This window comes from Oncorhynchus kisutch, linkage group LG28 (genome assembly GCF_002021735.2).
Source record: "Oncorhynchus kisutch isolate 150728-3 linkage group LG28, Okis_V2, whole genome shotgun sequence".
Lineage (NCBI taxonomy): Eukaryota > Metazoa > Chordata > Actinopteri > Salmoniformes > Salmonidae > Oncorhynchus > Oncorhynchus kisutch.
In genome coordinates this window covers 9706571-9731178 of record NC_034201.2, presented here as the reverse complement: position 1 = coordinate 9731178, position 24608 = coordinate 9706571, and the positions used below count along the sequence as shown (strand labels likewise).

The 24608-nt window shown below is 46.7% G+C and overlaps 1 protein-coding gene across 1 annotated transcript in view; it reads left to right on the top strand.

The window, feature by feature from the left end:
* Window positions 1-20809, top strand: part of LOC109873138 (gamma-aminobutyric acid receptor subunit alpha-3-like) — a 160485-nt gene extending 139676 nt beyond the window's left edge. Inside the window, exons 8-10 of the mRNA XM_031808572.1 lie at window positions 2385-2537; window positions 8378-8583; window positions 18338-20809. Of these exons, the coding sequence (XP_031664432.1) occupies window positions 2385-2537; window positions 8378-8583; window positions 18338-18679 (701 nt within the window). The 3' untranslated portion in view covers window positions 18680-20809. The remainder of the gene's footprint in view (window positions 1-2384; window positions 2538-8377; window positions 8584-18337) is intronic.
* The last annotated feature ends 3799 nt before the right edge of the window (window positions 20810-24608 follow it).

Genomic DNA, 24608 nt, shown 5'->3' with positions numbered 1-24608 from the left:
CACTTTTCAAAGTAACATGCAGTTCCAGCACAGGTTCTATTATGCCATATGATCAAGGCATTGACACTGAGACAACACCAGAACAAAGGTTATAACTAATGGAACATCTGCTTTGAATTTCTCAAGAAAGTCTCTCTTTTCAGCTGCTGGCGTACATGACAATTTGGATGAATTAATTTCTCTCCCTTTTCCATTTTCCTTTGTACACCGTTGGCATATACTTACAGATTCCATTTGTGTCTTTTTGTTAAGTCATTTATCTGAGTTGCTGTGCAAGTGGCTGCCTCATCGATTGGTCTCTGCTAGTGTTATTGGGGTCAGTGAGGTCTCACCACTGAAAGGAAGACTTGCTGAGTTTGGGGGAAGGAGGGGCCCGCTGATCACTGAATGCAGTGGCTTTCTTATAGGCTGGTGGAGAGAGACTGACAAACTGTCCTGTTATTCAACACTTCGTCTGTGAACAAAATTTGAAAATTCAGGGTAGATGAAGAGAACCGATCTTTGTGGCGCCTCCAATTTAAATGGTATTTAATCTAAGAAGACACAGGCACCCTGATTTCAGATTGAACACACATTTGATCTGCACAGTTTTAGCAAGTATTTTAAATGGTAGCCAAAAGCAAAAATGTTCAACTTGTTCAGCGGTAAGATAACAATTCCACAGTAGTAGAAAGATAAGGAGCCTTGGAGCAGGAGGGAGAACTCCACTTTTCCTCTGATTGAGCTCTGGTCTGGAGTCCATTTGAATTGGCACTAAATTATAGGAAATTCTGTCAGCCAGCACAGTTGATCAGCCATTCATTTGATCTTATTCTGATTTCCATAGCAGCTGTGAAATCCCTTTATCTACAACACCCACAATTTTTACAGTTTTGTCTCTCTCCTCTTAGAGAAGTGTCAACCTGTTTTTACCAGTCACAGACTGCTATTCAAATCAGAGAAGTCATTTAAGTGGCCTGCTTTCAAAAAGGCAGGTCCCCGTGAGAGACAGATAATGACTAACCTCTACTTAGTCACTGTGATGCATTAGGTCCCTTTGTTTTACTACTGTCACTGTGGTTTCATGGTTGCAGTGATAGAGGCAGGCAGGGTGAGGCCGATAGGGACTGAGGAGGGTTGTACCCTGTACATAGCCCCAATAGAGTAGGTTGTGTTGGAACAGTCCTTTGTGTACATTCCCTGTGACACCACAGAGACGCCTCATACTGACTCACATTAGTGACACATCACTGACTCACGTTACTGCCTTCAACCACTGAATGTGAGATCAATCTGAGATACCACAATGAATTTTCTCAGTATTTGTGGTACATACTGGACATACAGGCTTCAGGATAGGGAATATCGGTTCTTTTAGCGCTGTTTAATTTTCCTGTCTTACCATGTCAATAAGCATAGTGTCCATGTGTCACCTCATCTCAGCATGTACTGTAGGAGTGTATTTGTCATCCAGGAAAGGTTCTCAGCACATTGGTTGCTGTGGATCAAGGCAATGTTTTTAAAACACAGTAGTCGTGAGATGACATATTTAATAGCCTGTCATACTGTATCACATATTTCTCTTCCTAAGGAGCTAAAGCCACACAGGTACAGTAGGTGTGCTACTCTCAGCCCTATCACACACACACTAGCTCTTTTTGTCGGCGTATTACTGCTGCCAAGGGCAACAGATCTAATCCGGACCAACAGTGGTGGGAAAACCAATCTTTGCCTTTAATAACCTAGTCTCGCGTGGCCATACGTCGTTCAGTTGGAGGTCTGGACAATCTTCTATTAGCTAAAATAGTTTGAATGGTCTGCTGGCTCCCAGAGGCAAGATTTTGATTGGATGTTGCATTACAAGAACCCTCCCCCACATAGCCGTTGGTGCTGCGTGTAATGTTCGTTACTGTTTTCAAACCGGGTAGGAGACATTTTGCAGAGATTTGTTACCTATGATAGTTTGTAACGTTGCAGAAGATGGCAGAAAACCTGGAGGAAAACGTAATTATGTTTTGCCAGAAGTGTGCTCTATATACAAAATCGGCATACATAGGTTCCTACCCCTATTTAGCTATTTTTCTACCATGGACTTCCCCAGGAAGCCTGGTTTTTGACGAGGCCGTTAACATCCAGACACTGTGGTACACAAGCGATCAGTTAACATCCACTCACAAACAGACACTCGGCTTCCCTTTGCTAGCATGCATGCCACTGTATTAAAAGGTTCCCAGTGCTGTGCTAGCATGTATTCAACTGTATTTACTTTCATAAATATGGTTCTGAATATTTCAGCAGGGTGCTTGTGTTTATCTGGACTGAACATGAGCTGTATTAATAATTCATGTCCTCTGCATCTCTCTCTCTCTCCCCCTCTCTCTCTACCTCTCTCTCTTCCCCCTCAGGAGAATATGTAGTGATGACAACGTATTTCCATTTGAAAAGGAAAATTGGCTATTTTGTGATTCAAACCTACCTCCCGTGCATCATGACTGTCATCCTGTCTCAGGTCTCCTTCTGGCTAAACAGAGAGTCGGTTCCCGCCCGCACTGTATTCGGTGAGTGTCATCCCCTTAACCGTATTCGCTGAGTGACTTCCCCTATCTCCTTAACCGTATTCGCTGAGTGACTTCCCCTATCTCCTTAACCGTATTCGCTGAGTGACTTCCCCTATCTCCTTAACCGTATTCGCTGAGTGACTTCCCCTATCTCCTTAACCGTATTCGTTGAATGACTTCCCCTATCTCCTTAACCGTATTCGTTGAATGACTTCCCCTATCTCCTTAACCGTATTCGCTGAGTGACTTCCCCTATCTCCTTAACCGGATTCGTTGAATGACTTCCCCTATCTCCTTAACCGTATTCGCTGAGTGACTTCCCCTATCTCCTTAACCGGATTCGTTGAATGACTTCCCCTATCTCCTTAACCGTATTCGCTGAGTGACTTCCCCTATCTCCTTAACCGGATTCGCTGAGTGACTTCCCCTATCTCCTTAACCGTATTCGCTGAGTGACTTCCCCTATCTCCTTAACCGTATTCGCTGAGTGACTTCCCCTATCTCCTTAACCGTATTCGCTGAGTGACTTCCCCTATCTCCTTAACCGTATTCGCTGAGTGACTTCCCCTATCTCCTTAACCGTATTCGCTGAGTGACTTCCCCTATCTCCTTAACCCCGAAATGCACTTAACAAGTAACTGAACCATTCCGACAGTTTGGAGTGCTGTTGTTTAAATTATGACGCTACATCAAAACAAGTGTTCAGCAGCGGCAGCGTACGCATTTGTGGAGCTGCTTTTGTTCACATCATCAGATGCATTCAGTAAATTGGCGTGCCAGGGGAGGGTAGAAAAAGTTCATCTTTGAGAAGTTGTGGTTCACACAGCGAAGTGTAAAAAGCAGCTTGGTGCCCATGTTGGCTCTGTTGAGTCTTGGACAGTGATTCATTTGGGTTTAAAACTGTTCTTGGATCACAGGATTGACCTGTAATTAACTTGGCCACCGCAAAACCACCTAATTAATTACAGATTAGCGCCAGCAAACTTGGAAAGGAATTAACTTGGAGAAAGTGAGGCTGTTCACCTCCAGGGACGGAGTGATACAAAGAAATGTTGCAGTTGCATCTCTCGCGTCGGAATATTGAACGTGCCTTGCAGAAAATTTAAGCCAGCCAAGTTTTAAGACATTATTGCTTATTGAGCTCTTGCTAACTTTGGCAAGGTGTCTGGCTTTGTCAACACTTTTTGTGGGGCAGACGTATCAGGTGCAAAGCACAGCTGATCCTGCCAACATCGCTATGGAGACTTAGGAAGGGTGAGATCCTGCTTCCTCTCTGATGGAGCAGAATGAAACATGAGCTCTGACAAATTGAGTTGGTAGACTAGAAAGAAATGGCAGCCTATTCACGCTTCGGGGAAATGATAGTAACAGAAAAGTTGTGCTCAGCCCTCCAAAGCAATGTCGAGGTAAATAATGAAAACAGTCAAACCTCCAGTTGGAGAAAACATTTCCCAATCTAGGCCTAAAACTTTCAAACGGTAACTGAAGCTCAAGAAACACCAAGAAAATGAAGTATATTATGGTCTGCTGACACATACTGTATTATTGTAGGCTAGTAGTATAACAGTTTGACTTCAAATTATGCAGAAGAATTGGCAAAGACATTTTGTTTGTTGTTACAGCTAGCATATGCAACTTTAATGCACAGACCCACACAAACATGAGTCACTAACACACCTACAAATGTATCTGTGTGTCAATCATACAGCTTTGATATTTGACAGGTTTCACCACAGCTGATCTTGTGGATGACACCCGGCCACTAGCTCTTTAAACTGTGACTAACCGTTCTGGAAACATGACTAATTGGATAAATGGAGCCATTGAAAAACATGAATCTCACTACCTAGTGCCTTTCATGTAAAGAGGTCAGCCAGCATATGTTTCTTCTAATCAGTTTACCCCACACTCCAATATCAGAACGTGCGGCACATTGTTCCCCCTCCTCTCTCTCCTCGTTTATGGAGACCCACGGCTTCACCTCTCAGCCTGCCATGAGGACTGTGTCATGGCAACCCAAAGTGCCTCCCCCTGCAGTAAGAGCAGGCCTCCGTTTGGCAGCTAATTAGTGTTTGAGATCAGAGCAGGGCAAGGGCATACAGTGAAGCACCGTGGAGAAATACACTGGCTAGCCACTATGATTTGGTTTGATTTGCTTTGCATGTAAGGTGAAAAGAAAAGGAGTTCACATACTTACAGCCATGTGAAAATGATCTGGTAAATGTCTCTGTCACAGTCCCCTCGCCTCGGATTCTCCATTCTCACAGTCCCATATTCCTCTCATGAAGGAGGGGCCTTCACCTCAGCTCTATGACTGACGTCCTTGTAAAACAAAGGCCTTTCATTGCCAAGAAAAGGCACAGTAAGAAGCTGTTAGTCTGTCAACCCTTTCAAGAACAACATCTCATGTGTTTTCTAATGGAGGTTCAGTTGAAACAAGGGCCAAGGTCATTGGGAATCATTCCCCAAACACAGCAGTATGTGTGTTTGTTGTCTACTCAATATGAGCAAACTCTCACTTGTAATGGAAGTGCACAAAGGCACAAAATTGTTTAAAGGACAGGTGTGGAGTTAATGAAAGTGAGAATGGCCTCAGGGCATAGGACTGGTCCAGGTAAACAGGGGTCCTGCTGTTAGCTGGGAGGAGGTTTCAGATTGAGACTATCCTCCCTGACTGGACAGTCACTTTGACTGCTTTTCACAACCAGCCTCTGATAACCTCCTGCTCTCTGAGCCATCCACAGGGCTTTAAAACTGTCTAAATGTTTTAGGAAAAACTGGTGACTTGTCTCGTATGAAGAGCAGCCAATTCTCCAACCTACATTTATGAGTATGAGCGGCTCCCGGGCACTGTTCGAAAGATGATATTTAATCAATAATTTGTTCCCTAGCGGGTGGCCTGGTTGGAGGATCTGGCTGAAATGACCTGATATTTTTGGTGGAAAATCCCGTTTGTAATTTTCTCCTTCACCCAAGTGTAATGTATGATTTATGGTGTGAGACTACGTATTACACAGTGGACACAATACAATCTCCAGTGACGATGGACATTCATCCATTGATATTTTTTAATTGCCTGATCTTTTTTTAATATGGGGAGATTGGATTTGCCAATTGTCTTCAATTTTCTTCAACTTTAGCACTGACTACTATTAAATGATGCCAGATTTTACTCATTGACGATGCACATTAAGTATAAGCAATTCAGGGCAGTCTCAATCCTACCGATTTATAACAGTTTTTAAATGTAGTCACCTAACAAACATAGTAATGGGGCTAGTTATATCTTCTGCATAAATCAACAGTAAGACCGTAAGTTCACGTTTCTTATTTAGGAGGTGGGGAAATGAGTTGACCTCTTCAACTGCGCAATGTCCATTTTCCGAGCCTATATTTTCTTCTAACAGATGCGGCAAGTGGGAACAGCTGAAGTGGAATGATTGCTTATATCGTCTTTGATGGACACCCATTCTCTGCTCTCCTCTCATTTCGTTCTTTAAATTCCCGGAGACGTAGAATACAAAGGCCAGTGGGCACAATGACCTATAAAAGATTCACATTTCACACAGCAATTGATTTATCCTCTAAAATCTTTTCCTGTATTGTAATTCAAATCTACATTGGGCCTGACAAACAGTACGAGTATTGCACAGCCACATGTGGAATGTTTCTGTGCTATGTCTTCTAGCTGCTGGTCTAGATGGACAAATCTAATCAGTGTCTTGGTCTCAGTGTTTCTGTTTCAACATTTTGATTGCCTGTGTAATGACATCCGTGGTGGCAGGGGATTTTTCCTCAAAGCTTTTAAGTGTCAAACAATGCCAGGAAAGTTCAATTAAATCTCATTGTGGATATGATGGCTGTGTCACACTGTCAGACATGATGGAGGTGGTCAATACAGCCTCCAACACAATGGATGTGGTCAATGGAGGAGGTCCGTCCAATTACTTAACGCCTACAGCTTCCGATTGGCTTCTCCCTTACCCACCATCATGGTGGTAGTTGGCATCCCTTTCCAGCTGCAGGTCACAGTGTGCGCTCCTCACATTTCCATGAGGTGATCAGCCAGCAGGGTTTCCATATCAAGTGCAGCACCACTCTGCCAGGCTGCTGCATCTGTTCCAGAGCAGTCCCTTCTCTCTCCCATCCACCCATGGCTCCTTTTCCCCCTATGAAGTGGCTGCTCCATGTTTCTGCAGACAGATGGCAGGGGACTGCCTAGCTGCCTGCGCTGTATCAATACAGGGATTACAGTGTATCGTCAGACAAGCTCAGCGGAGCTCTCCTGTGGGGCGACTCCAATCTGCGGCTCTGTGAGACTTAGGGAGGCGGTGTAGTAGAGGGCATGGACAGATGTTAGGCAGCTCTGGAGCCAGGGATGGAGAGGTTAAATTGTAGCTGCATCTGAAACACTAACTCTGCTATCTGAATTGGGAATAAAAACATTTTTACAATCAGGTTTTTATTATGGATATACCTATGGAGAACTGTAAAAATGTTGCTACAGCCCTGAATTTAGCTGGTGTTATCGACAAAGCTCAGTGGGAGAAAGTTCAAGACTACTTTCTGGAGGACAATCCTACTTGTCTCCTAAGTGGGAAAACACGTTTATCAACTTTCAAAGCATCATAACTTCCACCCAAACTGTAGTGTATGATATAACAGTTTGAAACTCTGTTTCTGTACTTTTATAAAAATGTAAAAATACATATATACAGCTCTGGAAAAAATGCAAAATAATGAGTTTCTCTGGTTTTACTACTTATAAGTATGTGTTCGGGTAACAACATTTCTCCCAAATTCCAAATCAAAATATTGTCATTTAGAGCATTTATTTGCAGAAAATGATCACTGGTCAAAATAACCAAAAAGATGCAGTGTTGTCAGACCTTGAATAATGCAAAGATAATAATACAAAAGTTCATATTCATAAAAAAAATACAATACTCATGTTTTAAATTTGGGAAGAGTTCAGAAATCAATATTTGTTGGAATAACCCTGATTTTCAATCACAGCTTTCATGCATCTTGGCATGCTCTCCACCAGTCTTTCACATTGATGTTGGGTGACTTTATGCCACTCCTGAGCAAAAATTCAAGCAGCTCTGCTTTGTTTGATGGCTTGTGACCATCCATCTTCCTCTTGATCACATTCCAGAGGTTTTCAATGGGGTTCAGGTCTGGAAATTGAGCTGACCATGACAGAGTCTTGATCTGGTGGTCCTCCATCTACACCTTAATTGACCTGGCTGTGTGGTATGGAGCATTGTCCTGCTGGGAAAAACACTCCTCAGAGTTGGGGAACATTGTCAGAGCAGAAGGAAGCAAGTTTTCTTCCAGGACAACCTTGTACGTGGCTTGATTCATGCATCCTTCACAAAGACAAATCTGCCTGATTCCAGCCTCGCTGAAGCACCGTGGGGGGTGTCATCACAGATCCTCCACCAAATTTCACAGTGCGTGCGAGACCTGGAGAGGTGTACAAGCCACTCTCCCAAAACCATCTTTCCTCCCTTCCCCATGCATTGCCCTTGCTTTTAAATATACACTATATATTCAAAAGTATGTGGACACCCCTTCAAATTAGTGGATTCAGCTATTACAACAAAAATGAGATAAGTCAAGGGGTATGAATACTTTCTGAAGTATGTCAGGACATCATGTGACACCATGTACTGAATGTTCAAGGATGATGTTTTTTCTTTCCATGACACACAGTTATGTTTACTGTTGTTCAGCCCAATTGGGTCTGTGTGTACTGTGTGTGTGTGTGTACAAAGTATGTTTGTCAATTAATACACTCTCCTTTTCCTTTTGCTTCTCTTATTTTCTGTCCCCAGGGGTCACAACAGTTCTGACCATGACAACCCTGAGTATCAGTGCCAGGAACTCCCTGCCCAAGGTGGCCTATGCTACAGCTATGGACTGGTTCATGGCAGTATGCTATGCCTTTGTTTTCTCCGCCCTGATAGAGTTTGCCACAGTTAACTACTTCACCAAGCGCAGCTGGGCATGGGACGGCAAGAAGGAGGCCCAGGAGATGAGGGTGAGTTCTGTAGCTATGGTATACCTACAGTACATGGAGGTAGTTTCAGTACTTCAAAGGTTAAGACAGGATAATGTAACTGCTCACACATCCCGTAAAAGCCCTGCTCCCTCTTTGTGTGCTTTGCTGTTGTTGTGGAGAAGTAGCTAATCACAACTGTCTCCATCCTCATTAATCTGCTAGATAGTGTATTTGTCTCCTGCTTGGCTCGCTCCTCTGGTTGTTCTCTCTCTCACTCTCTCCCTCTCTAGAGTGGAGTGGCATTTTGCTCATTCTAGATTATATGCTCTCTATCTATCCTCTACTGATAACCTCCTGAAAAATGAGCGTATTCAGAGCTAATTGCTCAGAGATACGGTGAGGGAAGCTGGTCAGAGCTCTCATATTGTTTTGTAGTGGGAATGAGGAGAAACACTGAAAGAAGGTTCTATCCCAGCCTCCTGGCGATTGCAGCCCTGGGTAATCTGTAAAGAGATACTTTATTTATTCATTAACAACCCCACAGAGGAGGATCTCTGTTCCTGGACACAACACTCTCCTTGTGCAGCAGGGGTGGGGGAGGACAACTGCCAGAGCAGGTATCCTGAGCACAGAAAAAACATTGTATATCACACACATACAGTGCATTCGGAAAGTATTCAGACCCTTTCACTTTTTCAACATTTCGTTACATTACAGCCTTTTTGTAAAATGGACAGGTTTTTAGAAAAAAATTATGTGCAAACATTTTCACATAAGTATTCAGACCTTTTGCTATGAGACTCAAAATGTTGCTCAGGTGCATCCTGTTTCCATTGATCATGCTTGATTGGAGTCCACAACTCGATTGGAGTCCACCTGTGGTAAATTCAATTGATTGGAAATGATTTGGAAAGACACACACCTGTCTATATAAGGTCCCACAGTTGACCGTGCATGCTAGAGAAAAAAACAAGCCATGAGGTGGAAGGAATTGTTCGTAGAGCTCAGAATCAGGATTGTGTCGATGCACAGATCTAGGGAATGGTCCCAAAAAATGTCTGCAGCATTGAAGGTCCCTAAGAACACAGTGGCCTCCATCATTCTTAAAAGGAAGAAGTTTGAAACCACCAAGACTCTCTCCTAGAGCTTGCGGCTTGGCCAAACTGAGCAATTGGGGGAAAAGGGCCTTGGTCAGGGAGGTGACCAAGAACCCATTGGTCACTCTGACAGAGGTCCTCTGTGGAGATGGGAGAACCTTCCAGAAGGAAAACCATCTTTGCAGCACTCCACTAATCAGGCCTTTATGGTAGAGTGGCCAGAAGGAAGCCACTCCTCATTGAAAGGCACATGACAGCCTGCTTGGAGTTTGCCAAGGTACCTAAAGGACTCTCAGATCATGAGAAACAAGATTCTCTGGTCTGATGAAACTAAGATTGAACTCTTTGGCCTGAATGCCAAGCATCACGTCTGGAGGAAACCTGACACCATCACTACATTGACTCATGGTGGTGGCAGCATCATGCTGTGGGGATGTTTTTCAGCGACATGGACTGAGAGACTAGTCAGGATCGAGGAAAATATGAACGGAGCAAAGTACAGAGAGATCCTTGATGAAAACCTGCTCCAGGGCACACAGGACCTCAGACTGGGGCGAAGGTTCACCTTCCAACAGGACAACAACCCTAAGCACACAGCCAAGACAAACCAGGAGTGGCTTTGGGACAAGTCTCTAAAATTCTATGATTGGACCAGCCAGAGCCCGGACTTGAACCCGATTGAACATCTCTGGAGAGACCTGAAAATAGCTGTGCAGCGGCGCTCCCCATCCAAACTGACATGAGAGAAACTCTCCAAATACAGGTGTACCAAGCTTGTAGCGTCATACCCAAGATGACTCGAGGCTGTAATCACTGCCAAAGGTGCTTCAACAAAGTACTGAGTAAAGGGTCTGAATACTTAGATTTTTTTTATACATTTGCAAAAAATTCTATGGGGTATTGTGTGTGGATTGATGAGAAGAAGAAAAAAACATTTCATCCATTTTAGAATATGGCTGTAAGGTAACAACATTTTGGAAAAGTATTGGGGTCTGAATACTTTCTGAATGCACTGTACAAATTAAAACAGTGTGTATCATACATAGACACACTGTATCTCATACACAGAGACACGTACGGCACATAAACCCCAGTGTACCTCACACACACAGACACACTGAGAGAGACAGTGAGAGACAGTGCGAGATAGTGATAATTAAGGCATGGGGTTATATGAGGATCTCATTAAACATTGTGATTTTGACACTCAGGGTCTGCAAAAATGCTAGTAGGCATTTTGATGCTAGAAATGTTAGGAAAGTTTGGGTGCAATCAGGTGATGTGTTTCATGTGAACAGCTGTTAGGATATTAAAGGGATATTTCGGGATTTTGGCAATAAAGCCCTTTATCTACTTCCCCATTTTTTTGTCTCTGTGAGCAGTTTCAAGGAAGTTGAGAACTAGCGTAGCCCAATTGCTAACTGCCGTTAGTGCAATGACTGGAACTCTGGTAACTACTAGCATGCTAGTAGATACCAAAGCCTTCCTGTCATTGCGCTAATGTTAGATAGTATTGGCTCCTGAAACGACCTCTAACTTCGTTCATACTGGATGCAGAGACACGAAAATGGTATCCATTTGTTCATCTGACTCTTGCCAAAATCCCGAAATATCCCTTTAAAAGTAAGTGGTGAACTCCTGGGAAGTTTTTAAAGTGGAATATCTGAGACTCGATTGACATGTGCTTCTGTCAACCCAAGTCAATATTAGTAGAAATATCTCAGCCTTTCAGTCACTGCAACAGACGTTTACAGTGTCACAAATCCATTTTATAATATGCAGAGTATGAAGGACTCACAGCCATCAGTTAAACACTCTTAAGTTCTTTGTAAGTTGACTGGATGATAGACACCATGGTGTATTGCTGACATGAAACCTTTCTGTAGTCACTGAGCGACAGATGGTTATGTGAATTACAATGCAGTAAGTGGAGGAAGATTTGTCTTTGTTGCTTTGTCTTAAAGGCAGCAGCAGCAGGATGTCTGTCCTGTGTTCTCTGGGCTGTGCTGAGCAGGCAGTTTGTGGTGATGGATACGTGAGGGTAGGGGTCACACGGGGAGCAATAGCACACCCATCACAATCCCTCACTAATAAAAGCTTCAGGAGAGCTGCTGGATGAAACTCTATTCTTGATCCTCGTTTAAGAGCTTCACAGGGGAAGATGTGTGTATGAAGTGAGTGTAATCAAAAGGCCGTTCCTCAGAGAGAGTGGAAGGACTCTTGGCTGAGTGTCCTGTTGGGAGTAGCACCCCTGTTCATCAGAGGCTGTTGCTGCAGCCTTCTCCTGATGGGGCCAGATGGTGACCCTATTGGCATGGGGCCCTGAGGAGAGCCTCTGAGAGGCTGTGAGAGGCTGTGTCTCAGTTGAAGTGGGGAGTGAGGAGCCAGAGGAGGGTCGATGTTAGGTCATTTACCTCAGTGGCTGTGGAGCTCCTCTGACTCTCAATGTTGCCCTTTTTAGTCCGATGTGTCCTGTTAGACATGCCAGACATGTGGGCCTGGTCGGCAGTAGCAGCAGCACCATTCATGCAACCTAATGAGGTTTCTCTCTCCTCTCTTCTCCTCGCCACTGGAGACCCAGGGCGTGATAGTCACGGGTACAGGCACAGACAAGTTAGTCAGCTTTCTGTGATTATTGACTCATTGAATTACAAAACATATATTGGGTTGGATTTCCATGACATGATAACATTTTGGGCATTAGCGCAGGGGAGAAGCAGAGCTGACCTTGATTAGGGATTTGAAAGCATGTTTAATTAATGCTGGCTGACAGACAGACTGTAACACACACTGCAGTGATGAGGCTGTGCTGCAGTCAGGTCTATGTGGGGACTAGCCACCTCTACAGCTGTCATCGTTCCCAGCAAGCCAGTCCACCTGCGCGGATACACACAAATACAGACACATATACATACACCTACGGTATACTGTACTCTCACACACGCACATGCAAACACGGACACACACAGATAGACACTTTTTCCCCAAGCCATGTCCATGCACACACGTCTACTCTAACTCCAAAAACATTTGTCACACACACACAGGGACACACTTATAGCCCCAAGATTTGCTGTCACACCCAAGCACAAAGGCTGCACGTACAGACACGTACAGTACACACACAGAGCACAGAGACATGTATTGGTACTCTTAGCCATAACCCATAATAAGGCACCTGCTCTCCGAACACAGACACAGAGAGACACTGTAAGACCCAACCGACTCTGTTACCCCTGCATACACTCACATCAAGACACTTTCAGCCTGGTACACAAACAACCTCACACACTCACATACACACACAAATGCACAGGCAATGTCTCCCGACACTCCCCACTCAGGGCCAAGGGGCACTCATATACACACACACACAAACACACTAAGGAGTCTTCATGCCCCAAGCTAGTCGAAAGCATTAATATAATCACACAAAGTTTGTCTGCCCTCAAGCAATTTTGGTGTACTCTTGTGTATAGTGGCACACAATGTTTTGAAGAACATGACTTTCTAAACAAAGCCCCATACTATGGTTGCCTCTGCTTGTATCTCAGACTACGTAACTCAAAATGATATTGTGGAGTCCCTCGCCACTAAGCTGATTAGCAGGTGTGTACTAGCAGGGCCTTGTATGTCAGGGTGGTAGGCTGAGAGCAGACCTGATGCCAGGGATAAATGAGCTTAGGTAGCTGTGGTAAAGGTCATGAGACGCTTGTTAATAGTTATCCCTTACTCATGCTGATCTAAGCTGTGATATAAGGGGCCCGGGGTGTTGTTGGATCAGGAGGAATCAATACCCTGTGAAAGCCTCAGGGCGTCCAGGGGGCAGCAGTCGTCACCACTAAAAGACTCCCTCTCCACTGATATTGGCATGAGATAGAGCCAGAGGGTATGCCCAGCCTGGGCAAACAGAGCCCTGGCCCAGCCTGAGCAAACAGAGCCCTGGCCCAGCCTGGGCAAACAGAGCCCTGGCCCAGCACTGGCAAACAGAGCCCTGGCCCAGCCTGGGCAAACAGAGCCCTGGCCCAGCACTGGCAAACAGAGCCCTGGCCCAGCACTGGCAAACAGAGCCCTGGCCCAGCCCGGGCAAACAGAGCCCTGTCCCAGCCCGGGCAAACAGAGCCCTGGCCCAGCCCTGGCAAACAGAGCCCTGGCCCAGCCCGGGCAAACAGAGCCCTGGCCCAGCACTGGCAAACAGAGCCCTGGCCCAGCCCTGGCAGAGCCCTGGCCCAGCCCGGGCAAACAGAGCCCTGGCCCAGCCCGGGGAAACAGAGCCCTGGCCCAGCCCGGGGAGACAGAGCCCTGGCCCAGCCCGGGCAAACAGAGCCCTGGCCCAGCACTGGCAAACAGAACCCTGGCCCAGCACTGGCAAACAGAGCCCTGGCCCAGCCCGGGGAAACAGAGCCCTGGCCCAGCCCTGGCCCAGCACTGGCAAACAGAGCCCTGGCCCAGCCCGGGAAAACAGAGCCCTGGCCCAGCCCGGGCAAACAGAGCCCTGGCCCAGCCCGGGCAAACAGAGCCCTGGCCCAGCCCGGGGAAACAGAGCCCTGGCCCAGCCCGGGGAAACAGAGCCCTGGCCCAGCCCGGGCAAACAGAGTTCTGGCCCAGCCCTGGCAAACAGAGCCCTGGCCCAGCCCGGGCAAACAGAGCCCTGGCCCAGCCCGGGGAGACAGAGCCCTGGCCCAGCCCAGGCAAACAGAGCCCTGGCCCAGCACTGGCAAACAGAGCCCTGGCCCAGCACTGGCAAACAGAACCCTGGCCCAGCACTGGCAAACAGATCCCTGGCCCAGCCCGGGGAAACAGAGCCCTGGCCCAGCCCTGGCCCAGCACTGGCAAACAGAGCCCTGGCCCAGCCCGGGAAAACAGAGCCCTGGCCCAGCCCGGGCAAACAGAGCCCTGGCCCAGCCCGGGGAAACAGAGCCCTGGCCCAGCCCGGGCAAACAGAGTTCTGGCCCAGCCCTGGCAAACAGAGCTCTGGCCCAGCCCTGGCAAACAGAGCCCTGGCCCAGCCCGGGGAAACAGAGCCCTGGCCCAGCCCTGGCCCAGCACTGGCAAACAGAGCCCTGGCCCAGCCCGGGAAAACAGAGCCCTGGCCCAGCCCGGGCAAACAGAGCCCTGGCCCAGCCCGGGCAAACAGAGCCCTGGCCCAGCCCGGGGAAACAGAGCCCTGGCCCAGCCCGGGGAAACAGAGCCCTGGCCCAGCCCGGGCAAACAGAGTTCTGGCCCAGCCCTGGCAAACAGAGCCCTGGCCCAGCCCGGGCAAACAGAGCCCTGGCCCAGCCCGGGGAGACAGAGCCCTGGCCCAGCCCAGGCAAACAGAGCCCTGGCCCAGCACTGGCAAACAGAGCCCTGGCCCAGCACTGGCAAACAGAACCCTGGCCCAGCACTGGCAAACAGATCCCTGGCCCAGCCCGGGGAAACAGAGCCCTGGCCCAGCCCTGGCCCAGCACTGGCAAACAGAGCCCTGGCCCAGCCCGGGAAAACAGAGCCCTGGCCCAGCCCGGGCAAACAGAGCCCTGGCCCAGCCCGGGGAAACAGAGCCCTGGCCCAGCCCGGGCAAACAGAGTTCTGGCCCAGCCCTGGCAAACAGAGCTCTGGCCCAGCCCTGGCAAACAGAGCCCTGGCCCAGCCCGGGGAAACAGAGCCCTGGCCCAGCCCTGGCCCAGCACTGGCAAACAGAGCCCTGGCCCAGCCCGGGAAAACAGAGCCCTGGCCCAGCCCGGGAAAACAGAGCCCTGGCCCAGCCCGGGCAAACAGAGCCCTGGCCCAGCCCGGGGAAACAGAGCCCTGGCCCAGCCCGGGCAAACAGAGTTCTGGCCCAGCCCTGGCAAACAGAGCTCTGGCCCAGCCCTGGCAAACAGAGCTCTGGCCCAGCCCTGGCAAACAGAGCCCTGGCCCAGCCCGGGCAAACAGAGCCCTGGCCCAGCCCTGGCAAACAGAGCCCTGGCCCAGCCCGGGCAAACAGAGCCCTGGCCCAGCACTGGCAAACAGAGCCCTGGCCCAGCCCTGGCAGAGCCCTGGCCCAGCCCGGGCAAACAGAGCCCTGGCCCAGCCCGGGGAAACAGAGCCCTGGCCCAGCCCGGGCAAACAGAGCCCTGGCCCAGCACTGGCAAACAGAACCCTGGCCCAGCACTGGCAAACAGAGCCCTGGCCCAGCCCGGGGAAACAGAGCCCTGGCCCAGCCCGGGGAAACAGAGCCCTGGCCCAGCCCTGGCCCAGCACTGGCAAACAGAGCCCTGGCCCAGCCTGGGAAAACAGAGCCCTGGCCCAGCCCGGGCAAACAGAGCCCTGGCCCTGGCCGGGCAAACAGAGCCCTGGCCCAGCCCGGGGAAACAGAGCCCTGGCCCAGCCCGGGGAAACAGAGCCCTGGCCCAGCCCGGGCAAACAGAGTTCTGGCCCAGCCCTGGCAAACAGAGCCCTGGCCCAGCCCGGGCAAACAGAGCCCTGGCCCAGCCCGGGGAGACAGAGCCCTGGCCCAGCCCAGGCAAACAGAGCCCTGGCCCAGCACTGGCAAACAGAGCCCTGGCCCAGCACTGGCAAACAGAACCCTGGCCCAGCACTGGCAAACAGATCCCTGGCCCAGCCCGGGGAAACAGAGCCCTGGCCCAGCCCTGGCCCAGCACTGGCAAACAGAGCCCTGGCCCAGCCCGGGGAAACAGAGCCCTGGCCCAGCCCTGGCCCAGCACTGGCAAACAGAGCCCTGGCCCAGCCCGGGAAAACAGAGCCCTGGCCCAGCCCGGGCAAACAGAGCCCTGGCCCAGCCCGGGCAAACAGAGCCCTGGCCCAGCCCGGGGAAACAGAGCCCTGGCCCAGCCCGGGGAAACAGAGCCCTGGCCCAGCCCGGGCAAACAGAGTTCTGGCCCAGCCCTGGCAAACAGAGCCCTGGCCCAGCCCGGGCAAACAGAGCCCTGGCCCAGCCCGGGGAGACAGAGCCCTGGCCCAGCCCAGGCAAACAGAGCCCTGGCCCAGCACTGGCAAACAGAGCCCTGGCCCAGCACTGGCAAACAGAACCCTGGCCCAGCACTGGCAAACAGATCCCTGGCCCAGCCCGGGGAAACAGAGCCCTGGCCCAGCCCGGGCAAACAGAGTTCTGGCCCAGCCCTGGCAAACAGAGCCCTGGCCCAGCCCGGGCAAACAGAGCCCTGGCCCAGCCCGGGGAGACAGAGCCCTGGCCCAGCCCAGGCAAACAGAGCCCTGGCCCAGCACTGGCAAACAGAGCCCTGGCCCAGCACTGGCAAACAGAACCCTGGCCCAGCACTGGCAAACAGATCCCTGGCCCAGCCCGGGGAAACAGAGCCCTGGCCCAGCCCTGGCCCAGCACTGGCAAACAGAGCCCTGGCCCAGCCCGGGAAAACAGAGCCCTGGCCCAGCCCGGGCAAACAGAGCCCTGGCCCAGCCCGGGGAAACAGAGCCCTGGCCCAGCCCGTGCAAACAGAGTTCTGGCCCAGCCCTGGCAAACAGAGCTCTGGCCCAGCCCTGGCAAACAGAGCCCTGGCCCAGCCCGGGGAAACAGAGCCCTGGCCCAGCCCTGGCCCAGCACTGGCAAACAGAGCCCTGGCCCAGCCCGGGAAAACAGAGCCCTGGCCCAGCCCGGGCAAACAGAGCCCTGGCCCAGCCCGGGGAAACAGAGCCCTGGCCCAGCCCGGGCAAACAGAGTTCTGGCCCAGCCCAGGCCAATAGAGCCCTGGCCCAGCCCAGGCCAATAGAGCCCTGGCTCCGGCCCGGCAAACAGAGCCCTGGCCCAGCCCAGGCAAATAGAGCCCTGGCCCAGCCCAGGCAGGATCACAGACAGACAGACAGCCAGCAAGCAAGCCATTAACCCCTGTGTTAGCCCCCCTGACTGGCCTGCTTATCCAATTGGATTGGCCAGTTCTCCTTGATGTTGTGGTTTAATTAAGACAAAAATACATCATAGAACCCTGGTTGTTATATCCCATTTGTCTTATTAATACATGAATCAACACCTTGTTGATGCAAGCCTCGCCATACTAATGTAATGTCTCAGCTGTAGGTATATTTCTGACATATGAAAAATGATCTAAGAATTTCCTGAGGTAGGATTTTGAGACCTAAAACTGTTCCCAGCCCATCTGTTGTATATCCCCTTGGCTTCATTCCTAATCTATGGCCTATATACAGTACAGCCCCAGTCCTCAGAGGGTAGTTTGTCAGGTCTGTTTACAGGTGCATTGATTCATCCTGCTCTGCTCTTATCCTACCTCTAATTCTCCAGTGCCACCAGCCTAGACAAACCCTGCCCACTACTCTGCTCTGCCCCATTTCTTTCAGTGGTTCAGAAAATAACCAGCCTCTCTGAAATTAAACCATAATATTGCCCATAAACCTCTGACCTGTGTAGGCCATGCCCTGGGGTGTTCCTATTCTCACTGTGATGTATGCATATTTTGTCAGGGAGTCTCATGTGATTTGCCACTTATTGGAGCGTAGATGCGTAATGTTCTATGACCCTGGCTGGTAGGGCGACAGCCCCGATCCCTACACTAGGGCCTTGAGTTCTTTCAGCTTAGCTCCCAATGGTGCGAAATATGGATGTTGTTATGTTCCCATCATGCATCTTGAGCATCATTGCACCCCCAGTCAAAACAGTCTGAGGTAATGTTGCCATTTTGAAAACAAGGCCTTTGTTAGGTTTAATGATCCAGCCCTGATTCTCGCAGTTTCTCTTCTCTTTACAGAGAAGAGAATCTGCCTCCCTTTCCAAAAAGGCCAATAACACATTCAACATTGTCGGAACTACCTACACCATCAACGTGGTAAAGGACCCAGGTTTAACCACCGTCTCAAGGAGTGCCACCAGAGCTACACACCACCACCACCACCACAGCCACAAGGTCCCTAAAATGGACGACTCATACGTTGAAGCCATAAAGTCCTACAACCGCGTCAGCAGAGTGGACAAGATCTCACGCATCATCTTCCCAGTGCTGTTCTTCATCTTCAACCTGGTCTATTGGGCCACGTACATCAACAGCAAGCCGCGCGCCATCCTCTCCCCCAGGTCCACCACCCACAATTAAAGTCTCCCCGACAAACTATTAGGCTGAGGTGGCAGGAGGCCAAGAGATCCACGACATGTTATTGCATCGTTGTTTTGGACTTCATTTTGATATTTGCAAGTCTCAATAGGTCAAAGACAAACATTCTCTTAGATTTGTATGTACATAGTCAAACTATAAATGCTCATTTGTTGTTTCCTGATTATATGCTTCTTTGATAGAATAGCCGGATGGTGTTTTGGATATGTTTTCTCTTCATTCTGACATGATGTGTTTGAATCCTTCATGTTAGCTCATTACAGAGGATCAGTTCCTGGTGCATCACACACACACACACACACACACACACCATTCACTCTGAATTGTGTCAGAATGCAGCAAGGAGAGCCATTGGCTTATTGTCGCTATGGTGGGCTCTTATAGCCAGGGGCAGCCTGTACAGTTCCATTGGAACATCATTAATAATCCTCAGTGTCTGCCCTTCTGCTAGCGCTGAATCTCAACAGACCCAACGCAATATCATCTGGAATTGCTTTTGTGTCCTATGGGCCTGCCTGTGCATTTTCCAGTCCAGTGACTTTTATTGTTTTAACAGGCTGAGTATGCTCAAAGAGAAAGAAGCCGTGTGCCTTTTTGAATACCCACATCTTTAAGATAAAGCTTTTGGCACACGCAAACACACACACACACACACACACGTATACACAAGCACACTGGTGTCCATATGGTTTGGGCCTGTGTGCGGAAGCTCCCCCTTCTCTCCCTCCTCGTACAGCCCATGGTCACCGGTGGACATGGTCAGCGAGGGTAAAATCTCTAAAGCATGGATGAAACGTAATCATAATATGACTGATGCAGCATTATAAAATATTCTCTATGTACATTGTCATGTATTGGCTTACAGTGGTCAGGCTCTGTCATAGTATTCGGACACCATTACCTCAGACTGAAGTCTAATATAGATAACAGTTCATTTGTATAGTAAGGCATTCATTGGTTAATTTATTCAACCATGTTCTATCTATAGTAAATATTCTTGACTTTTCAGTTAATAATGGATGTTTTCTGATGAAAGCTTTGACCCTTGTGCCTGTTCGTGTTGTTTTTTTTCTCTCCATGCGATTATGATACAAGTTTGAGGCCCCATTTAGAAAAAGACAACATATTTTTTAAGATACCCGTTTCCATGTTGTCATTCCCATTCTATATATTTGGTTTTATTTGTGTGTACAGGGATGGGCAAAAATAAAATAAAAATACAATTGCATAATACATTTTCAAAGTACCATAAAGATCAATGTATCAAAATAAACTACAAAATACTTAGATTTTTTTATGTATTTAATTAAAATACATGTATTTTGTATTTTAAAATACAGAAATATATTTGCAAGTAGCTGGCCCGAAGAGCAATAACATTCTCAGTAACGATTACAAAAACATTTTACTTGCTATAACTGTGATATGTTGTTGTTTATCTACCTTAGTTGAATACACTGACTGTAAGTCACTCTGGATAAGAGTGTCTGCTAAATGACCAAAATGTAAATGTATTTATGAAAATGAACATGTCAAACGGAAATGCAACTTGGTATTATTATTATCCTTGTGTCGGGCGGAGCTCATTATCATTAATACCCAGCATGCTTTGCAATTGTCCATTTTCACATGTACAATTATATTTAGTTCATTTAGCAGATGCACTTATCACACCATAGTGCCATCAGACTTCTGATACTAATTCAGGGGGAGAGGGGGCTACAACATTGTGAACCGCTATTAAAAAAGAAATGGTATAGAAAAGTATTTTGTATTTAGAAAATACATATTACAGCTCTCAAAAGTAACTTCTTACAAAATACATTGTAGTATAGCCCAGTGTAATACAAATGACAAAATATGTTGTGCTCAAATCATACAGTCTGTACATGGCGATGATAATAGCTGCTGTGAAAGCAATGACGTTGCACAGGACTTTTCCCATGGGTTTCCAGGGAGTTTCCAGGGATAGAATGGGAACTATTTTATTGTGACTACTCTGAAAGTGTGTTAAAAAAAACACAAACCATGTACAATGTATCAAACATATGCATGACAATCTGTACATGTGGAAGTCTGCAACCTCCAGTAAATGCTGTTTGTCATATTGAACTGTAAGGCTTTAGTATCAGTGTTTCAGTTGCTAACTAAGATACTGTGTAGTATTCCATCTCTGTTGGAGCTGGGGGTTGTCCTTCTAGCAGGGCCAGGGGTTGATAGCTACAGGAAGGACACTTATCATCATAAAATTGGATATGGAATATATTTATATATGAATACATACATAGTAAATATATTTATGCTAATTAACACATGCAATATAAGACATTATATACATGTTATATATGATATAGCCTATACAGTATCGTGGGTAGAAAGCAGTAGAGAAACAAATAGACACATGAATACAATATTTAAACTAAGGGCAAATACTTTAATTACAACACAAAATAGTAATTTGTGAATTTTGTAGATATTGTGAATCCAACTGTAATAGAGCGTTTGTGAAATATAATTAAGTCAGGTTTCCTATTGATCAGTATTGCAGTCTTACTGTACATTCAGCTCTAAAACACCATCAATGCTATGGGAGATTGCCGTTGGTGTAGCCCATAGGCCGGCAGATGGCGATATTGAGTCGTTTTATCTTAACGTCCAAAGGGAATGTATGCAGCCGGTTATATACTCGTATCCCTCGTGGACCGGTTCGAACATAAAACATTCTCCATTCAGGCTGCAAACTTGATTTAATGACAAGAAGGTGGGATTAAAACATGGAACAATGTGCATACTTTATGAAACACCATTTTCCAACACCATGCTACTTCCTGCGATCAGACCAAGGGTAAACAACAGATTGCTGCAACTTGATTGGCTGAGCACTTTGGGCTAACATGGGTGATGCTTGGCGTCTGACATCTTGGCTTCTTAGCAAGATGAATACTTTGCATGCCCTTTTCATACCTAACTGAACGAGCAGATGCCTTGTCTACAAGTGATGCTGCTCTACACACTGTACTCTGTTCTCCATTCTAACTGCACTGAGGGAGTGGAGACCTCCACAAAGAGAGCTCCCGGATTACTATGGACTCTGGAAGTAGCTCTCTTTACTGGCCTTGCTAGTCGTTGCAATCCCATGTTGAAGTGTCTCTCCCCTGTCTCTCAATGACAGGACCCTGGGTGTTGAAGAGACATTTCTGTATATTGTCTACTCGCCGCTTGGCTAATAACAAATAGAAGTTGGGATTTCAAGGACATTGCATGTGGACACAAAAAAACGTTTAGGGAAATAATCTGCCCAAGAAAAATCCACCCAAGTAATTTGGTTTGTTTTGACATGTGGATCATTGAAACATCAATCTTGTGCCTCTTGGTAGTTACCTCTGTCACGTGGGAAGTGCTCTAGCGCATGCTAGTAATTTTGTTTGCAGTGTTGACACTGCGATTCAATGCAAAAAGGTTGCACGACGGAACGAGGAAATCCTATAGGGGACAGGGCACGGCCTGCACAATCTGTGTTGCAATGCTTGATAGCACCAAGGAACAGTCAACTGAAACTTGGAGTGTCATTTCTGTGAGGTACTGTATACAAATGCAAGGACAGCAGATGCAGCTTATAGACATGATTCAGCAGTGTCCACACTTTTTATTTAGTGGAGAATGTAGTGGGTCATTGTGAATCACCTCACAGATTAAATATAGTCATGATCCACTGGGCAAAAACTGGGTGAATCAACGTTGTTTCAAAGTAATTTGTCAACGTATTGTGACGTGGAAAATACATTGGATTTAAAAAAAGTACAGTTTTCATCTCATTTCAACCAGCTTAGGTAAACATTGAAATTAGGGTAAAACTTCAACTTAAATACTTTGACTTATCTGACTAACAGGTTGTCACATCAATGTAATTTCAACCTAATCATCAGAACTATGTATAGATTGAAATTGCATTGAAAAATATTTTTCATCCTATATTAAATATATTGAGTGGTTGAATTACATATTTGATTAGACATATTTAATTGGACCTTGTTTCAATAGTAAAATGGTATGTTTGAATAAACATAATTAACCGAAATAAAGAACTACCTCTATATTGAAATAAAAGGTGAAACCACAGTCTGCCTGAACAGTGCCTCCTAGTGGTGTACGAGAGGTAATACAGTTCAGAGGGAACAAGTCTACCATCCAGATGCCCATCTCTGTGTATGCTGCTTAGCTTTGGAAACAAGCTATGCTCTGTTCAGCTGAGCTATCATGTCAACACATTCAGACCTCGATCAACTTCTATACTCATTTGTGTAGACTATCTAAATGATATTGACTAGTTGAAAGGTAGTCCTTTAGCTTTTATTACACTAGATGTATGTGAAAGTAAATTCGGAGTGAGGTGCCCAAAGGACATTTAAAGATGCATTTGAAGGACATTTAAAGATGTATTTAAAGTGCATTTAAAGATTGATTTCATTCCAGTGCTAATCTTTATCTTAGATTTCATGGTTGAGATGAAGAAGTGAAACCAACATATCAGTCGTTAATTTGAAGACAAACTGGATGTTGAATTGTCCACACAACCAAATATCAACATTTGAAGGAGATATACAGTATCTTCTACTTGGATATATTAGTATATATTATTAAAAACACAAATACAAGACCATATCCAAAGGTAAAAGTTTATGATTAATGTCATGAATTTAGCATCCTATTTAAAGGGCTAATGGTAACTACATTCTAAACTTCCAAAGATCCAATCAACCATGGACGAATAATGGTATACGTAGCTTCACGTTGACAACTAGGTAGCTAGCTACACACACTCGACCGGTGACCGCATCTCTCAAGCCATGCATGTTTGGATACCAAGTGTACCAATCTCTGTGCAGGGCAGACTAGGAAAAAGGCTCATCCGGATGCGTGCAAGCTGCGTACAGGGCAGATCCACAGGTGCAAACAACAGACGGGGTGGAAGGGGGCGAACTTGACGACGACTTGCGGGTAGTGGATTCCAAACAACAATGACTTAAAAAATGATAAAATGGCGGAGAAATTATACCACCACCGAATAGGGCACTTTGGAGACTGGAAGGGAAAAAGGGGGCATGTGCTTTGCACAGGTAGAGCTCAAACTGTATATGTGCCTGTGTACCAGTAGGAGTCACTGTTCAGGCAGGAATTGTTAGGCTGTGGCTTCACATTTAATTTCAATATACCTCATTATTTAGGTTGATGGCATGACATTGAAACAATGACGTTGATTCAAACATACGATTTTACTATCAACATTGAAACAAGGTCTAATCGAATCTGGCTAATCAAATATGAAATTCAACATCATTTTAACCACAATATATAGTATGAAAAATATCTTTAACATTTCTATGTGAAATGTTCAATGCAATTTCAATTTATATGCTACATAGTTCTGATGATTATGTTGAAATTAGATTGATGTAACAACCAGTTAGTCAGGTTAAGTCAATGTATTTAAGTTGAAGTTTGGCCCTAATTTCAATGTTTACTATGCTGGTTGAAATGAGATGAAAACAGTACTGGTTGATTACTTTTTTCAAAACCAATGTATTTTTTTTTTTACGTTGGTCACACATCACAATACGTTGACAAATGACATTGAAACAATGTTGATTCAACCAGTGTTTGACCAGTTGGTGGGCAATAGGACCAGAATGTAGATGTCTGCCTAAATATGTACCGTTTAACCATTTTTTGCCTCTGCCATACAGTATGTCTCCATTATTTTCAGATGATTTGCTGTGCCAAATGACCTTTTCGAAAAAAGAGTAAAGAAATCATGTGCCCAAGGATATTGCATGGTTTCATGTTTTGCTCTCAGAGAGATTGAGTTTGGCATTGAAAATGTCTGAAGGGCGTTGATTAAGACACAATTTGT